Genomic DNA, 19,080 nt, shown 5'->3' with positions numbered 1-19,080 from the left:
TTGGTGGGGTATTTCTCAGTTGATTAATGCTATCAAGTATATCTAGTTAGGCTTCCATTGTGTGTAGCTATTGATCTTCTAAAGAGAAACTGTCTTAAAAACACAGCTGCTAAAATTATTTTCTTCTTTCACCTACTGCAGAATATCACTGTGTCTCAGGATCCTTTATAGTTTCCCATAAAAATGTAAATTTTGTCTTCACTTTATGGTCTGTTATAATTCTGAAACCTCCAATTTGATTTTTGCTGCATCTTATTTTATCTTTTTTTTTTCCTGCAGTAATTATGGAAGTTTCATAAATTCTTCAAGTGCTTTTCCCCCTCCCATTTTCATACCCTTTTATATCAAATGTTGAAGCATCCACTCACTCTTCATATAGTGGAGCGAAGTAAAATATTTTTTAAAATTCATGAAAAATTTTGCTATTTCAAGATTCTGGAATACTCTAGAGCTTACCTCTAGAACTAGATCTCTCATTTCACCCTTCTCAGTGAAAATGAAAGCTTGATATTACCAAATGAAAATATTTTCAGGTTGAAATGGACTGGAAACTCTCCATTTTTCCAGAAGTTCATATTATGAGTATAAATCACATCAAGGATCTTGCAACTCAGAGCAGAAACCTCCATTCCTCTGAGCTCAACAGGCTCTCTCATGCATGCCCAGGCAAATGACTCCCATGGTGTCCCCAGCTGTTCAGCTGTGGCAGATCCTGCTTGAGTCATAGGAGCTCTAGTTTTAGTCAAGAAGCCAACCCTTAGGAGAGAGTAATGAAATGCTGTTGAAAGTAAACAAACCAGAAATATTTTAATGTAGATTAGACTTTTCAATAATATCTTTTTAAAAATGAAAAATAGCCTGGAAATTTATATGCACACAAATGCACACACACACATATATATATATTTATAAATATATATATATAATTACCTGGAAAGCCACCATCTCCTGCTGTAGAAACAAAACAGACATGCAAATACAGCAAGCCCCAAACTCAAAGTTCTTAAATGAATGCCTTTCTGATTAGGTTACTACAGATAGGTGATTTAAATACTATAATCACTGGAATAAATTTATATTTAAAGGCTCCTTTTTTTTTTTTTTCATTTATATAATTGGATTAGAGCTGAGTATATTGGATTGGTAACTATCTATTCATGGTGCAAAATTGGTCGAGTATCTACCATGGCAGAACACTTGATTCTTGCCCCATTCTGCATTGAATATGTCCATATAATGACTGGGTTTTTTCACCCTGGTGAAACTATTGTATTACTTTCTGTCACTTAATAGCTACTTCAAATAAATCTTTTGGTCTTTTTTATTAAAAATACAAACAAAATGTTACTCATATTAAGTGGGATTGAAATTGAGATAGGTGTAAATAGCTGGAGGTGGGCTGTAATCTAAACTTTACTGCTTAGTCTGAGAGACTGGCAGTGTAAGGATGGAGGAGGGTATGAGTCAGAGCACAAATGAGACCTCAGTCAAAGCTGCTGCTTGTTTTTAAGATATGTACTGGATTGTATCATAAGAACTCCTCTAATCCTTTCCAGACTGAGGCAGGTAGCACCTTCCATATAGTCTTTGTTTTTTCCCTTTTTTCAAAAAGTTTTGTTACAGACTTCAACATCAAGTATTTCCAGACAAGGCAGAGTCAATGTCCACTGTAAATATTTAAATGCCAGCCATAACTTTACCATGGTTGGGCCACATAAGTTCTCAGCAGAATATATGGAAGAACTAACTGGTCCCGAAGTTATGAAGGTGATCTCTAAGGTGATGTGAGAAAAGTAGAAATTCCTTCTGCTAAAATGGAGGACAAAAGTGAAGAGTTGTGGATTTTTTTTCCTCATGGTTCACCAAAAACAGGAGGAAAGATTATTCTGTATAGTTTTAGGATTATCCACCTTTTTTTTTTCTTGTTCCAATAAGTATCCAGCAATTCAAAAACGTGGAGGAAAAAATCAAACCTTTTATTTTTTTCTTGTCAGTTATCTTTTGCCTTTTTTCCTTTGTTCATTCTGTCTTCAGTGAGGACTTACTATTCCATGCCTAAAGTAAAAGGAATCCCTGAGGGAGCCCCTTTCGGTGATCTAGTCTGATTGCCTATATAATGTATGTGTCAGGACTCCTTTTTCACAATTATCATTTGAAGTAGAAATAATTTTTAATCAATTCCTAATTTAAATATTACCAAGCAGCTGAGTACAGATTAGAGCTCCTACTGAGATTTTTCCGTGGCTAATTAACCTTACTGTTAAACTCAGACTTGGAATTACAGATTTTTGTTTAGATCCATGCTTCTCATCATTTTGCCAGTTCTTTTGAAGATTCTATTAAAAGTTTGTTTTCAGTGCAGATACTTTGTATTATCCTGAAGTTCTCAAACAATTCCAAGTGACTGGTTAGATAATCATGGTTTGCTGAGTTAATGTTCTTCAGAAGAGTTATGGTAACTCAAGTAAGTGTCTTCCAAATGACTTTTTGTTGTGCACATGCACAATAAAACTAGCTCTTGAATAATTTTCAGGCCTCCTGAAATACTTCAACCATGTTTTACAGTGCTCCCTGAACTAAATTTCCATGCTCTTTGAATTTTCTTACTTAAAGTAAACAGATTGAACTCTTCAAGTATCCTGTAAAAGAGTCTTCTTAATTTTGTCACCATTTTCATATGTTAACTCAAATGGCCTGGTTTCTGGTGTCCTCAGAAGCCCTACATAATAGAACCAAGTTCAGTATTTTCAGAAGTTGTATTGTTGAAAAACACAGAGATAATGAATTATTGTCTTATTTGTCATTTCCTATTTAAAGTCCTTTGAAATGTTAATTAAGAAAGGCTATTAGGTTTTTTTTTGGCTACTGTACTAAATTTCATGGTCAGCTGATGAATTGGGATGATGCATCAGCCTTCTGCAAGATAATTTCATTCTGTACAGAAAAGCCTAGCAATGCAGATTGCTGAAGAATCATTCCTGCTGTTGGGATGAGGGTTTTGTTTAGTTTGAAGGTACAGTCCTTACAGGATTTTATCATTCTTTTTATTCTGAATGGTAGTTAGATATTTGAGTCACTTTGACCTCTATTTTGATTTTGGTGGTCTTAAACTTATGTCATGTGATGCTTTCCCTTTTTATCCTTCCAGTGCTCTTAGGTTCTCATTTCCTGCTTCTTCACTTGTTCACACCAATATGCTATTCTCTACTCTTTGTTTTTATTCAGTAGTTTTTCAATGATGGTATTCAGGTGGCACAAAAGATAAGAATAAGAAACTAGGAATAGAACAGTTCCCTAGGGCTAAGTAAAGTTACACCATTGTAGTAAAGACTGTGTGTAAGCCATGGGCTGAACTGAGGAAAGAAAAATTATAGTCATAATAAAAAAAAGATTTAATGACGAATATTGTCTTGCTTTGTTCCCAGTTTATTTGCTATTGTAGTAATTTTAGATATTAGCCTTACTAGTATTGGTGTTATAACTTAGCTTTTATGTCTTACTGGCCATTCTAATATCCATAAATGTAGGCACAGCTGCTTTATGCTTTCAGGTAAGCACTTTGTGTCAGAAACCACAGAACTGAAGGTAATTTGATACAGGTTTTTATGAGTGCTTTAAAGAAATTAATGACTTTGTTAGCTTTAAGCAAAACAAAACAGATTGCTCACAAAAATAAGAAAAAAATACTGTCCTAATATTATGATTCCTATATAACAGCATCCAAAACATTACTATTTTAGAAATTAACAGATGAAGAAACTGAGAGAAAAAAAATAGAAATATGTTAACTTACCAAAATGTTTTGAAGTTAATTGAATGGTTTAGTACATCATTAGTCTATTGTTGACATTTAAAGTTATTAAGTAATTGAGTATTAAAATAGTTCTCTGAACTTCACTATATTTAACAATTTTCTATATACAGCTATTTTAATAAGAGTGAAAGCAATTGTTTTAAGATTGTTTGTTGGATTAAAGGCATGTGTTTTACTTAGAGACCTTCAAGTGTTTTAAAATCACAATGTAACAAGGGTGATAATATCATTTACTCAAGCGTTGGAAAATGCTCTTGAAAAAATTGCATGAAGACATTAAAATGTTGACTGTCAAGAATATCATGTGCTAAATCATGCAGTTTTAGGAAAGGTCATATATTCTTTTATAGTATCTGACAATAACCTTTAATATACAGATATATTTACATCTTGAAAAAGTTTTAGATTCCTGCTGAAACTTGAGAAATGGCAGGATGTCACAAGGGTAACTTTGGCTTATTTTCAAAGTTTGGTGATTACCAAGAACCATTTTTTACAGAGATTTTTTTTTCTGTAGGTACTCAGGGACATTATCAATATGAAACTCAGGTTATTTTTGAACTGCAGATCTAAGCTGTCTGAAGTGCCACTGAAGAGGTTAGTAGTTCATAGCTCGTCATGCTCATTTTGGAAAAACAGTCTTAATGGTGTATTTTTCTTAAAAAGTAAACATTGCTTTGTGTTTCTGAATTCTTTTTGTTGGCTCATTTTTCACTGAATGTTACCTAAGCAGTTGGCACTTGTTTAGATAAAAGTTTTTGTTTTAATATGTCAAGCATAGTATCACAGGGAAGTGATCTAGTCCATCAAATACATCTCTCATTAACAGGCTTTAAATAAATCAATAGAGTCTTTTATGGCTGTGAAAACTTGCAGAGGGGGATTATCTGTCTAAGTTGTTCCCTTCTTTACAGCCCACTGTTTGTGTAATGGATTGTACAGATTCCATACTCCTAGGAATTAAATTCATCTGAATAAATATACAGTCTGCATTTGTTATATTGAGATGATGTTATATTTCATTGAGAACATGATTTCCTGAATGTATCTACTATAAATTGAAGTTTCTTTTATCTGTGTGTAAAAATCATGGTTCACTAATTCAGTGATAGACATTTACACTGAAATTAATTCCTTCCAAGAGGATTTCTTTCCCTCTAAGAGAAATGTTTAAGTACAGCCATCTCCTTGGCAGGTATTTTACCTATAATCCTAACACCTATATTACTAATTACCTCTGAGAGAGGCTGGTGGTAGTGCCTGTCCTTTAGCCATAGGGCTGTAAAATTAATCATTTGCCCACAAAACAGAAGTCTTTAGTACTTACTCATTTTGAGGGGAATTACTCTCATCTCTTGTTCCACAAGAGGGTCCTAATTATCAGTCTTCTGAGTGTCTTCTTGTATGAACATCATTATGATGGCTTTTGAAGCTGGGCACTTTCCAGGTCTTGGTGCCTGGTTCTTTCTTTGTGCTTGGGAGAACTTTTATGTGTGGAATAATTGGGGTAAGAGCTGGAGAGGAACAGGGAAAAACCCTACCCTTCCTCTGCTCTGTCCTTGCTGCTGCTAGTGACAGTAGCCATTCTCAAAGACTTCTCTTCCAATAGAGATTAGTCCTTCTGCATAGTTCAGTGATAGGGATTCTGAGAATTCAAGGCTGCTAGCAGTCAGGGTATCTAGATGCACCTCTTGGGTATTCACTTTCATAACCTTTAGAGTGTTAATGGAAAATAGACACATCCACAGAAAAATTACCAGAAGCCTATAGGTCTGTGTTCATCTACCAGCCCATTTGAGATGCTGTAGATATTGTCTGATGATATTCCAAAAGAATAAGGAGCTACTTTGCCTCCAAATTTTATCATACTTGGTAAATACTCACTATATTTGAAAATATTTTAGAAGAGCTTCATGTTTGTATTTTACCAAAAGTTGGGTTTTGTCACACTTCTTTTTCAACAGCTTCTATCGTTTTGTTCTGGAACCAGAATTAACTTACGGAATCAATAAGCACCTTCCTTCTGAACCTGTAGCAAAATTCCTAGAATTGCCAGAATCACCTCTTTTGACCCTAAACATGATCACTCCTGAAAGCTGGCTGGTTGAAGCAGTAAACAGTTCCTGTGACCTTGATAACATTCATTTGCAGGAAGTAAGTAATAGTTTGCAAACACTGTAAAACTTGTGTTGGCCCTTCTACTTCAAGAGGGAAGTAGAAATACTGCAAGATTTGTCTTGTGTCAGTTCTCCTGAAATATTTTCTCTGGCAATTGTTTCTTTGGTAATTTTCTTTGGTAAATTTTTCTCTGGTAATAGGCAATATTTTACCATTTCTGTTGTCATCATTTTTTCATCCTTTTCTCTCTTAAAAAAAAAGGGACAAGTCTTAAAGGAAAGCAATGGAATAGAAAAAAAATCAGAATGCAAACTACAAGTTAAAGCAATTTACCTGCTATGTTGAGTTTTGTGTTTAGAGAAATACTGCATTTAAGATAAAAGTAAAGCAATTAAAGGATTCTTTGTGTTTCCTAGTTCTTGTAACCTAGGTAAATCTTCATATATTCTTCTGGAATATATGACTGTTTATTAATGTAGTTCAAATGTATTTCACCCTCCTTTAGTTCACAATTCTTTCAATTATTATTTAATTATATTTTAATCCCCCATCTTCAAAATTATTAGATTTGTTTGAGTCAATAAGCTTATGCAAAATATGGAGGGTGTTTGATTGACCAAAGTTGTGTATTTGGAAAGCGTATTGTGAAAGCAAAGCTGGGATTTACCATACAAAGGCAGAGGCGCCTCAGCTTCAACACTCAGTGGAGAGAAGGTCCCTCCAGAGAGTGGTCCTTCCTCTTTGTCTTGGATACCTGTTTTAGAATTGAGTTAAGTTCCTGTGGATGGACTTTTCTTTGGGTTTTTTTGACTGTGGGAGTTACATTGTGGTAAATCCCACACAACATGGTTTTGACTGTAATATTTTGCTTTTCCCACATGGTTAAATGACATAATTTATTGATGAAGCATTCCTTCCATAGATAAAAGGGGCAGTTATAGCAGAATATGAACTGGAATATATATTGCTTGAAGGACATTGCTTTGATGTGACAACTGGACAACCTCCTCGAGGGTTACAGTTCACTCTGGGCACAAAGAAGAATCCTGTCATGGTTGATACTATTGTGATGGCCAACCTTGTAAGTACTTAGTACAGGAATAGTCATTATAGTTGTACGCTTCTTGTGAGAATTCTTCATGAGCATCTTGTTCTTTAAATCCATTTCTCTGTGTTGCAAGCTTAGTAATGCTAAAAGTAACAGGCACATCCTGGAGCTGAGCTCATCTCCAATTTGTTGAGCTTTCCCCCCTGCTCCTCTCCTGTGATGCAGTATAGGTTTGAATACAGCCTAATTTTATACTCTTGCCTGAAGTGCCTAAACTGGCAGCCTAATTGCCTCTAGTAGGAGGTAGGACAGTTATATTCAGGCTGAGATTCCCTTACAAATGTAAGGTATGGTTCACATTCTGAATAAAATAACCCTCTTTGTTATACAATGATCCAGGCAAAAGATGACTCCCATTTTAGATGCTTCAGGTAAGTGCTTAGAGCCTTGGTGGGACATACCCACACCTGAGAATTTCTCTCATCATGCAAAGTAGTTATTTTTCATGTTGGCAGTCTGTTGAGCAGACGACCATGTGACTTCTGAAGTAAAACCTTTATTTTCTGTTGGCTAAGGGAATTTGAATGGGAAGGATTTTGATAAGACCTTTTACCTATCTGCTGTTCTCTAGTCTTTGTAAATACTGTGTCATAAGGAATGAAATACTTAATAAATTGTGAATCTTTGAGTTTTGCACAAGTATTGAATATGGGTTCAACAGTAGAGGATGTTTGGCATGAAGAAACTTCTAACAATTCTTCACATTTCAAAGCTTGCTCTCTGTGACTTTAACTTAGCAATAGCTGTTTACAGTGTTCCTAAAATGGCAAGGAATTGTGTTGACTTGGAAAGTTGTTTCAGACAAAAATTTTGAGTTTCAAAGCAACTTTTCAATTTAGGATCTGTTCAATAATTTATTTCTTTGCTGCTCTTTTACTTGCCGTCCTTGGTGGATTTTTTGTATGTAACTCAAATTCAGCTAGAAACAAATAGGGCACAGAAAGACATTAAAACAGACATGCAGGAAAGGTGATAGTTGTTGCATCCCTGACACACTTCTTTCAGGGCTAGTACAAATGCTGAGTGGTTTATTGTTGTATATGAAGATGGTTGAGTCTGAAATGCAACCAGAACAAGTGCCTGTGTTTTTTCCTTAGGGGTATTTCCAGCTGAAAGCAAATCCAGGTGCTTGGACGCTGAGATTGCGTAAAGGGAGATCTGAGGAGATTTATCAGGTTTTTTCGTAAGTATGAATCCATCATTTGGAAACAAATTAATCTGAACCTGCAACATATTTTGAAAAGATGACAACACTGAAAGAAAGTGAGCAAAGATAGCGTTAAAAAGTATAAGATGCAAATGATGATTTAAAGTTTGTAAGGAATACCTTATTTCCTTGTATTGTTGTTGTTTGATGGCTACATGTATTGTTGAAGGCACAATAAAGCCACGCTGCTCAGCTAGATTAGATGCTAGCAATGTCCCTTACTATACAGTTGCACAGCTACCAGACACTTTCCCTGTCAGTTCTGTGCATGGTTAGCATTATCACACCACCAAATTCTGTTGAAATGTCACTCATGGTTTTGTTTGTAATATTTTTGCATTTCCAACATGTTTAATATGTAATTTCGAGAGTATGTCCAATGGAGCATTGCTCTCGCAAATTATCTCCAGAACTATCTGAAGGAAGTACCACAAATTTCCCTCTCGCAGTTTTTTTCAGCCCTCTGAATACAGTATATTTACAAATGGCATCTTTTTTTAACAGGAGCATTGTAGTCATTTCAGTTCTAGACTTTTTTCTTCGATGAATTCTGAGTGTTACTTAGTTGTCTAAGTCATCTAAGGATCACTGTAGTTACACCTCCACCTTAGGATATCAAAGCATCCTTCATTTTGAGACCCTGGCTGCATGTTGACTGCACCACATCTCCCTCTCTTGGAAGAAACCTCTGTCCATAGAAAGAAAGTTGTATTCCTGTAACTGGCATTTAGGTGCCATCTCTGTGGCTTCTAGATCTGTAATTTCCACGGCTGATTTTCATGGAAAGGAATATATGTACTCACCATCATTCCAACTACTCCTTAGAAGAATCACCTTTTCCCCATGTTCTATGTAAAAGCACAGACCTCTAGCCTATGAGAGCTTTCTCCTGAAGCTTTAGATCTAATCACTTCTAGAGGAGCAGTATTGTATATTTAATTTGAGCTTCAGTTTTTCTTTGTTTTTTTTCCTTTTTCCTGTTCTCTCTTTTCCCCCTCCAAGTAATTGTGGGGTTTGAAATAGGTTTCTTATAAAATATTTATTATTACTTGAAGCCCAGGAAGACATAGTTCCATATGTTGTTAATTATAGCTTCTATTAAAAACTAAAATCTTGCTGAACCTCTTTGTGCTTTTGAACATTTAGTTAATATCAGTGTTACAGGGAGAAATATTAATGGGATGTTAGATTCATTCTGTTTGTTTGCAATTTTCAATATTTTTTTTTTTTCAGAAATCACTTACAATCTGTTGAAAAAGCAGAAAAACGTAGTCCTTACCCTTTGAGGTTCACCTAATCTCCACCAACTGCATCTGTACCATTTTTCTAATTTAGCATTCAATTCTTAAGAAATATAAAGTGATTTATATAAGATAGCGTGGTTTAAAATATAATGTAACGAGGTGCAGTTGGGTTAAATAATGAAACAAAATGAAACAAAACAACTCTACATTCTAGCCTGGATCAAAGGAAATTTAAATTATCTACTGGGGTTATGCTCATTTTCCCTCTTAGCACAAATGGGCTTAATTGAACTCAGCTAAGTTACTAAAAACTAATACCTCATGAGCAATCTAAACAATGCAACTTATTTCATCTTATTCTTCCAACTGGAGACTTAAAGTACAACAGGAAAAGTATGTTTGTGGGGCTGCACCAGGATCTTTGATATTTCTGTTACAGTATTAACAGTATGAAGTTGCTATCAGAGCTCAGGCAACCGTTTGATACGATGGAATTTTGCCAAGAGCTGTTGCAGTATATTCTCCATCCGTAAATATTAGTCACACTCTCCCCTGTTGAACTGTGAGATGAACCTGGTTTCTTTGAGGCACAGGCCTGTACAATATAAAGGGAGTTTTAGAATGTTCTACATCTCAGTATTTATCTTACTTGCTTCTCTCATAGTTGGAAGTAATTTACTTTTACTATATATAAATACTTAACATTTAAAATAAGCTGCCTCTTTCTTCTTAAAGACTGCTTCTAACAAGGATAATTATATTGATGCAATCACACTTGTAAATCAATTTGTTACTGATAGATTACTATGAGTATTAGGAAAGTAAAAATTGTTATACTCAGCAATAATATGAGCACTTCTTATTATTGGGACTTTGATGTTGGTAGGAAAACAAGAAGGTTTTGCTAGATAAGATTGCAGAAAATTATTTATACCTAAAGATACCTATAAAATCCTGATATTTTACTTTTTAAAAAAGCAGGTAGACATATAGAAGATATAATATTATATTTTGATGTCATGCAGACTGCCCAGCTGAAAGGTATATCTTTTATAATTTAGGAAAGGAGTTGTATGCTTGTTTCTTGGGCTTGAGCTTTTAAAGGATCTCCATTTCTTGAACCCAAATTCTTTTGTCCCCCATATGGAAAATTATAATTTGTATTATATTGGTACTTACCTGTATTTGTATTAAAAGCATCTAAGTGTTTTGAAGTTCAAGTTGTGATGTAAATAGTCTGCTAGACATGTTTTGCTTTTCACAATTACATAATATTAAGGTAGCTGTTATTACATATGTCATAGTGCTGTCAGTACGCAAGACATTGGCTTGGATTTAAAAAGTTTGTTCATAGTAGGACAGAAATTCATCAAACTGAGTTCTGTGCAGAGTAGAACAGTTGGCACTTTGTAAAGATGGAGCCCACAGGGAGGCATCCATGAAAGAGATTTAGGGAGACAAAGCAATGTTGTTGAATTTACATCCAAACCAAACACTCTGAGAATATTGCAGAGACTTTGGAAAATCCTCTTTATCAGCAGAATCCTCTCTATCTACCTACAAAATTCATAGCATAGGGATTTTGAGCTAACTGAGTGAATAACAGAGAAAAAATATTGGTTGTGTGAACACTGGGGGCAAAACTGGAACATTGGGCAGCTGCTGCTATCAGCAGTTTGTGTTTGGATCAAATTTTACTATTTTAGTACTTTTTAGTGACACACTTTATTTCAAATGAAATTAATATCTGAGCACTATACATCCTTGTGATGCAAAGACCCTTATTGGCTGGGTGTGCATATGTATGATATTTTAAAAGTGTGAACATAAAACTACAGTACAGAGTAGAAAAGTTCAGATAATTCTGAACATTGTTTTATGCAAGGATAGGCCATCTCCATGAGACTTAATGATTACAGGCACTTTTTACCAAAAAATGTATTAAATAGAAAATTCAGATGAGTGTGTAAAATCCTGCAGTGTTCAGGTAAGTGGTATGATGCACATTGAAACAAGATTTAAATACTTCTGTTTTCTAGGGGAAAAAATATGAAGCCTAAGGGGTAGCAGATTACTTTCTTAAACCCACTTTTTGTGTGGGTAGCTTTAGCAAGAGGAGCCCACATAATGCTGATAATAGATAGAAGAGATTGAAGGGGAAATATATTGAGGGGCTGTTGAAGTGTAAAACAAGAAAATTTGAAAATTATGTTGTTATTATACTCTATCACAGTAACATTTTTCATATTAGCTACTATGTGGACTGCAGTAGTTTGGAGACACCTGAATGGCTTTAAACTGATGTTCAGTAGGGCAGAGGTTCATGTGATGCTTGCACAGCTGTTTCTTCAGGGGTACAGTTCCCAAAGCCAGCCAGTTGAAAGCCAATATTCACTATCTCAGCTCTGTGATGAAGCCTTCCCTATACTTTTAAAAGCAGATCTATTTTAAAAGTACATTTAATGCTGTCACACAATTTCTAAGCTGTTTTCCATATTTGCAAAATAAATTGTTGTTATATTTGAATATAATATATACGTATATGTAATACTTAATCATGTGTTTAGCTGTAGTTTACTGCAGTTTTTCATTGATTAATAAATTTCCTGTGAAAATTCAAATAAAAAAATTAAGGTGATGACTGTGGACAATGTCCAGTGATGAATAAAACTCAATGTTTTTGAAGTTAAAATATAAATGCAAGTCATTTTTTTCTGTAAACAGCAATTCTAAACCTTATTCTCTGATTAAACCCAAGTAACAATGCATATTTTAATGAGACAGTACCTTTGCCTGGGTTTTTGTCTCCTCACAGCCATGAAGGAACAGACTCTATAGCTGACCTGGCAGACGTTATTGTGGTATTAAACAACTTCAGAAGCAAAATTATCAAAGTTCAAGTATGTATGCAGTGTTTCCTGGCATGAAATGAGACTTCTGCTTATGTGTCTCAGGCTGTATTTAATGGAAATATATATACTGAAATATATAATTTAGATTTTGTATAATTAAAGAGAAGGATGTGCAAATTAATGTAGTTAATTTGATCCAATCAGGTTATACTAATTGTGTGGGAGATTTGTTAAATAGCTGTTAAACATAGATAACATTTATCTCATCTAGCTCGAGGTGCCCAAGTGTGTAGTCTTTGTGACTTAAATCCCTTTCTGCTTAGCAGGAGAGAGTCCAAAGGACTGCTCATCCCTGCTCATATATGGATTTAAATCAAGAGAATGACCTCTTGAGACATCCATTTCTCTCCAGTGAGTGAGGACAGATTTTACACAAAGTCCAGATTCCAGAATGGAAGTCAAAATCAGTTGTGTTGAATTTTACCCTAGGCGACCAAATTTGTGTCAACAAAATTACATTACTTTCATTAGATGTATCAAAACAGCTAATGAAGCACCACTTACAGAGGAGAAAGATCCTCATAATACATTATATTTCCCACTATATATTTTAAATATTTTAAAATATTTATAAATATTTTAAAACACCAGACATTACTCTCTTCCCCAGTCCTGAAAGTTTCCAGAAGCCAGGGAAAATGTAAGACTCTGGAGCATGATGAGCCTGTCTTTAAACAACAGAGAATGGGTAAAAGGGTGCCTAATTTTCCTATTTTGTGCCAAAATAGGAATATTATTTTATGTGAAAGGTGGTATGTGTATTAAGCTTATAACTAGAATATGTAAGCTCTGCCATTCAGTTGAATTCTAGAATCACTTCACTGATCTGTAGGATGTGGCTTCAGGACAGTGTCAACAGAAATCTGTGTTAGCTTGACAATATAAACATGTGAAATTAATATGATTAGATTCATACATTCAGGGTTTTAGAAGCTATTTGGTTTTCAAAAGCAATTTGATTTCTTTTAATCAAGGAAATTGAGGTGGTAAATTGAAATTAATCTTGAGCCATTACAAGCATCTGGATAAGACAGCAGAAATTGCTTAAGTTGGATGCAAGAGCTTATGTTTCAGTGACAAATTTGTGAAGGGCTTATGAAAATGACAATTTCCTCTCAGGTGACTTCCATTGTGATGTGCTGTCCTTCTTCCAGCTAGTGGCTGGATCATAAACTTGTGAGGGAGGAAGATGAGAGAAAATTCACCACGTTTTTAGTTGTTGTTTGATGAAGATGTGCAGAGGGCTTGAAATGTGCTGGTTGATTTATTAATCACCATACTTAGTGGCTCTAGCCAGTTAGTACACCGTAGTGAGATATCACAATACAAGTAGTAATTACTATCAACTACCTTCCCAACTGGCACAAAGGCCTTTATTTTATTGACTAGGTACAGAAAAAGCCTGATAAAGTGAATGAAGAGCTTCTTACAGATGGAGCAACAGGAAAAAAAGGAAAGGTGGAATCAGTTGCAAGGTAATGCATAACTTAATTCTAATTCAGCTGTTCCAGGACATGTTTATTATTACTCATAGCAAGTAAATTTTCTTACTTGATACTGATACAAACGTGTAAAAAGTCTCTCCTAGAGACTTATAATGTAAATAAAAAGGGGGAAAGATAAGCTATAATGTCATGTAAATCTCCTTTTTTATTCTCTTCTTAATCTATCCTTTGTATTTCCAGTTTCTCTTCATTTTTTCCTTTGGCTGTTTTTTCATTTTGTTGTGGCAGGGAATCAGACTCAATGTGAAAATCTCAGCTGGTTATGTGGTACTCATGTATGTCAAACTGAACATCAAAAAGCAGATCAATGCTGCTTGTCTGCTCCTGGACATAATTTATGAAATCTCAAGTGTTTTACCTTTTACTTTAAAGTTTGTGTTCTTTAAGTAATTGTAATAAGTATCTCAAGCATTACACATGGGGCTAATAACTTTGTAGTATTTCTAATTTGCTGTTTTGAACAAGACTCAAAAAAGGCTTTATTCAGTTTTCAGTAGCTTAGGCAATGGTTGTCAGTCACAGACTGCTAAAGAAAATAAGGAAAAGGCACAGCAGTTCTACTTCATCTACTAATCACTTGGCTCCAGTCAGTCCTGTACACACACCTCTCTTGGTAGATCCAGGACTGGCTTCTGTTCCAGCTTTAAAATGTCTCATGATGAAGCCTCTTGTGCCACAAGTACCTTCAGACCTGAGATTATATTGAGTGTCTGTTGCTGATTTTATGTTTATCACCATTTATCCACAGATGATTTTACTGTTCCAGTGTAATAGAATCACAGTGTGTTAAGGGTTAGGAGTAGAGCACCCTTGAAGATCATCCAGTCTCAAACCCCCTGCCATGGGTAGGAGCACCTCCCACCAGACCAGCTTGTTCAGAGCACCATCCAGCTTGGCCTTGAACACTGCCAGGGATGGGGCAGCCACAGCCTCCCAGGGCAGCCTGTTCCAATGTCCAACCACCCTCACACTAAAGAATTCCTTCCTACTATCTAACCTAAATTTCCCCTTTTGCAATTTGTACCCATATTGACTAGATTCAGAGACCTTCCCAGACTACTATGCTACAACTCTCTAAAATTTCTTCCACCCTGGATCCACATTACTGCACAAAGGTGCCTCCTCTGAAGAATGATGTTAGTTGAAGGAATTTTTCATTGACTTCAAACTTCCCACTTCTAATTGGCTGTGTCAAAGGATGTATGTGCAGACATCAAAATCTTGACTCCCCCTGAGAAGGTTACAAGGCCAGAGATCTCTCAACCTTCCAGGTCTTGCCTTTTATCACAGTGGCATTCATCATGCTCTGAGCTTGGCTGGCCCAAGGAAGCCCCTCATGCAGTGAAGTTTATTTGCTCTTCCCAGTGATTCAAGGTTGTGGCTCAGGTGCATGATTTGAGGCTGTCAGCCTTTTGCCATCTAGGATCCTGTCAAATACCCTTCCTTTTTGTTATCCCAGAATGAAAAGAATATCCACCAGCACATTGTTCACTACAGGAACCCACATGTGCTCTAACATGGGAGATGTGTATACCACTTTGCCCAAGCCCTTTCATACCTGAGCTGCCCTTCTCTATCTGACTACTTTTCCCACATGACCTTAAAGGTCAGCCCAGCAGTTTTGGGAAATTTCTGCTTTCTCTAAAGCTTTGCAGAATCAATATTTTCAAGATTCTTGCATCAAACCCTGATTTTCTCTTTTCACATGTGATGGCTGCTTTATAAAGAGCTTGACACTCTTTCAATCCTGCTATCACTAAATATAAGACATGGGACAAAAAGTCAGGAAGAAAGGAGACAGACTACTTAGACCTGTGAACTGCAGTCTGTTTAGCCTGTGAGGGTTCAGTGCTGCTTGAGAGGTTGTCTGTCTCCTTTGAAGATGCCACACCATGCTGACAATGCCACTCCACTGATGTCTCTCTCTTTCACCATGCCTGAGTGAATAGAACGTGGGTTTCTCAAAAGATTATTCACACCACTTAAACACATTGCAGCCTCTCAGCTATTTCTGAGCTTTCAGCTTTGTATCAGTGGAGTGATCTGAATTCTTTTGAATACATTGGAGATCTGAGACTTGTCTTAGTTGCTCTTAAAGATTATGAGGATACCTATTTTTACACTTTCTAAAGGATACTTTTAAAAGGGATATAACCAGAAGAAAAAGTAATAGGGTGACTCATGCAGTCTAAGTGTGTGAGGAATGACTCATCTCACAAAAAAGACTATTGAGGTAAATTTCCAACAGTATCAAATGGCTTGATAACCATTTGATAACTGTAACCAATCTGGCTCTGCAGTTCTGAGATCTGTGAAGCAGTGCCTGAGGGAGACTGCAGCCACCATCCCCTACCTCTGTGTGCTGGAAGGCAGCTGATTAAAAAAAAACATCCCTGGCAGACTTTGGTATTCAAAACAAGCAAAGAATGCTGTGCAGCAGAAACAGAAACCTCTGTACAACATACCTCAAATACATAGGTTAGCATCTAGGGAGAGGAATCAGAGTAATCTGAAGAAGAATTCAACAAGTGTTACAAAAAACACTGGGGAATCCCATCACCACAGACCTCTGAAAGTTATGAGAGTATTTTGGGGTAAGCCAAGGCATGTGCAGTGGAAGTAGAATCCAAGTGTATTTGTTTACTGCAGGATGTGTATTTCTTCTGTGTATTTTTTTTTGATTCTCTATGAGCTTAATGATAATTTAGTAGGACCTTTTTTCTGCAGAATTTTAACTTTATATAATTACTTATAATAATTCTTAGATTTTCAGAAGAAATTCCAGCCGATGAGAAGGAAAAGAAAAGTGATATTCTTAACATTTTTTCTGTTGCTTCAGGCCATTTATATGAACGTTTTTTAAGGTAAGGAAAGGTAAAAAGGGAAGCAAGAATTTCATAGCAATACTCCACATTTTCTTAATAAAACCAAGCAACCTAAAGAAACGGACTTTTTAAACAACATCCAAATAATAAATTTTCAAAACTGAGAAAAGTTGTATACACTGAGAACTAAATTAATCTTTAAGAACAAAATGATTCAACGTATAGATGTTCAAAAATACCATTATTCTTTGAAGACAGAAAATGTCTTTCATGTATGAAGTACAAACATAAAAGATGAAGTTCAGCCTCTCTGTATACAGACACAACAGAAGTGACTTCATTAGAGTTGTGTCTATTTGTGTTTCATACAAAGTGGATTTACTACATGGACATATGGCCTTACTTATCTCAGAGTCCTTTCAATAAGGAGTGAGTGCTTTTAAGGAATTCTTACAGTGTTGCCTGATCTCTTCACAACCATCTGTGTTACTTTTTTGATTTGAGCACTGGTGATTTGATGGCTGAGTCATCTGAAGTTGGAGCACTGTGGTTCTTTCCTTCAACTTGCAACCACCTTCATAAAGGGAAAGACACATTTACTTTAAAGGAGAAAAAGTAATCTTAAACATCATACTTGCTGCTTTGTCTTATTTTCGAGTTCATTATGTCTTGATTTTAAGGCAGACTTGACTTCTTGTAAGGCTGTAAGTCACTGCTTACACCAAGCAAAGGGCACGATAGTGAAAAATAATTGAACCCAAAACAGGGATTCTTACAGTTATTAAGGGTTTTCAGAAGAGGGTCTGACTCGAACTTTGCTTTTTTTCTTTTAAGCAACCTGTTAAACTCAACCAGTAGATTCTAAAGTAAGTTATTTCAGTGGCCAAGTTAATATTTAAGGTACTAACCATTATCTGATTTAGTCAGTCACCTCTCCTAGAATAAAACATGTTAATAGATCCACTTTTGAAATTGTTCCTTCTACTGTTGCTTAGCCAATCTGGATCAAATAAGGCCATCTCAAAGTGCCTTTGAGCACATGCTCTTTAAAGCTTTTAATTAGAAGTAGATAAAAAATTTCTACTTAAATTGGGTTAAAGAAATTATACTTAGAGTTTTAGTACTTTGTAAGTGCAGTTGAAATTTAATGACACGTCTGTATTTGTTTGTTTATTGTAGACTTATATTTCCACAGAATAATGATGCTTTCTGTCCTGCGCAATACAAAAACACCAGTTAAATTTTGGTTTCTGAAAAACTATCTCTCCCCAACATTTAAGGTAGGAGAAAATTCTTCCTCTTTTTTTTTTCTTTAAAATTTTAAGTGATTTCTTTTGAATTGCAATTGACTAATTATATAATTTAAATTAAATTTTCACAGTGGAAAATAATCCCTAAATCTATTAAATAGCAGTGTTAGGTATAAGGCTCTCCTCTTCTGGGACATGAAGCCCAGTGATACATTATAATAATTTATTCTCTTTTGATAGTCTCCAAGAGCTTGCATGAAAGGCTATTTCTATATCATAGAAATGAAATGTCTATTCTATCCCTCAGTTTAGCTGAGGATACTGCTAAAACTAAGGGATCATTTTAAGTAATAAATTACATAGTCAGTAAGGCCAACACAGCTGCAGCTGCCTTGCAGCATTCCTTTCTTTTCCTTTTGAGTCCTTGTGTGTCTCATATATGTGCACCTGATGGATTTTTGTTCTTCTTTTTGTTCTTCCAGGATGTAATTCCTCACATGGCTAAAAAGTATGGATTCAAGTATGAGCTGGTCCAGTATAAGTGGCCCCGCTGGCTTTATCAACAGACAGAAAAACAAAGAATTATCTGGGGTTACAAAATTCTTTTCTTGGATGTTCTTTTCCCTTTAGCTGTGGATAAAATAATATTTGTTGATGCTGACCAGGTAAGAAAATATAATGGCATATTACTGTATGAGGAATTAATTTGGGCTTAAATTGATCCAGTTTCATTCTCTGTGGTCATTTTATTCAGATGTTGGTCTCTGTTGCAAAGAAAGACTGTTGCAATTGTACAAACAGAACCAATGGTGTTGCAGAATGTAGATGCAAGAATTTCACTGGTCTTCAGTTGTGTGACATTAAGAGTTGTCCTAAATTGTCTGTGTGGAGAGACAGGCACCTGGAGAGATGTGCGTGATCTTAAAGCTGCATTTCACTGAAAGCATATTGGAGTGATTCCTTCTCTGGGCTGATTGTGAGAGGAATTCTCCACTATGGCCAGTGTCTGAGGTGATTTGGACCATTTGAACAACTTCTAGATGGCTGAAATTCTTCAACATTAATCCTATCTCTGTTTTAAATTTGCATGCAGTACT

The 19,080-nt window shown here is 35.5% G+C and overlaps 1 protein-coding gene across 1 annotated transcript in view; it reads left to right on the top strand.

Annotated features, from left to right (window-relative positions):
* The window catches only part of UGGT2 (UDP-glucose glycoprotein glucosyltransferase 2), a 75,145-nt gene that overhangs the window by 49,196 nt on the left and 6,869 nt on the right, over window positions 1-19,080 (top strand). Inside the window, exons 26-34 of the mRNA XM_066545114.1 lie at window positions 4,332-4,411; window positions 5,779-5,968; window positions 6,855-7,013; window positions 8,138-8,223; window positions 12,307-12,391; window positions 13,793-13,878; window positions 16,674-16,772; window positions 17,929-18,013; window positions 18,466-18,648. Coding sequence (XP_066401211.1) covers window positions 4,332-4,411; window positions 5,779-5,968; window positions 6,855-7,013; window positions 8,138-8,223; window positions 12,307-12,391; window positions 13,793-13,878; window positions 16,674-16,772; window positions 17,929-18,013; window positions 18,466-18,648 — 1,053 coding nt within the window. The remainder of the gene's footprint in view (window positions 1-4,331; window positions 4,412-5,778; window positions 5,969-6,854; window positions 7,014-8,137; window positions 8,224-12,306; window positions 12,392-13,792; window positions 13,879-16,673; window positions 16,773-17,928; window positions 18,014-18,465; window positions 18,649-19,080) is intronic.

Source organism: Molothrus aeneus, chromosome 2 (assembly GCF_037042795.1).
Source record: "Molothrus aeneus isolate 106 chromosome 2, BPBGC_Maene_1.0, whole genome shotgun sequence".
Classification (NCBI taxonomy): Eukaryota; Metazoa; Chordata; class Aves; order Passeriformes; family Icteridae; genus Molothrus; species Molothrus aeneus.
Note: the sequence above shows the minus strand (reverse complement) of the source record. Positions and strands in the feature narration are given on the sequence as shown.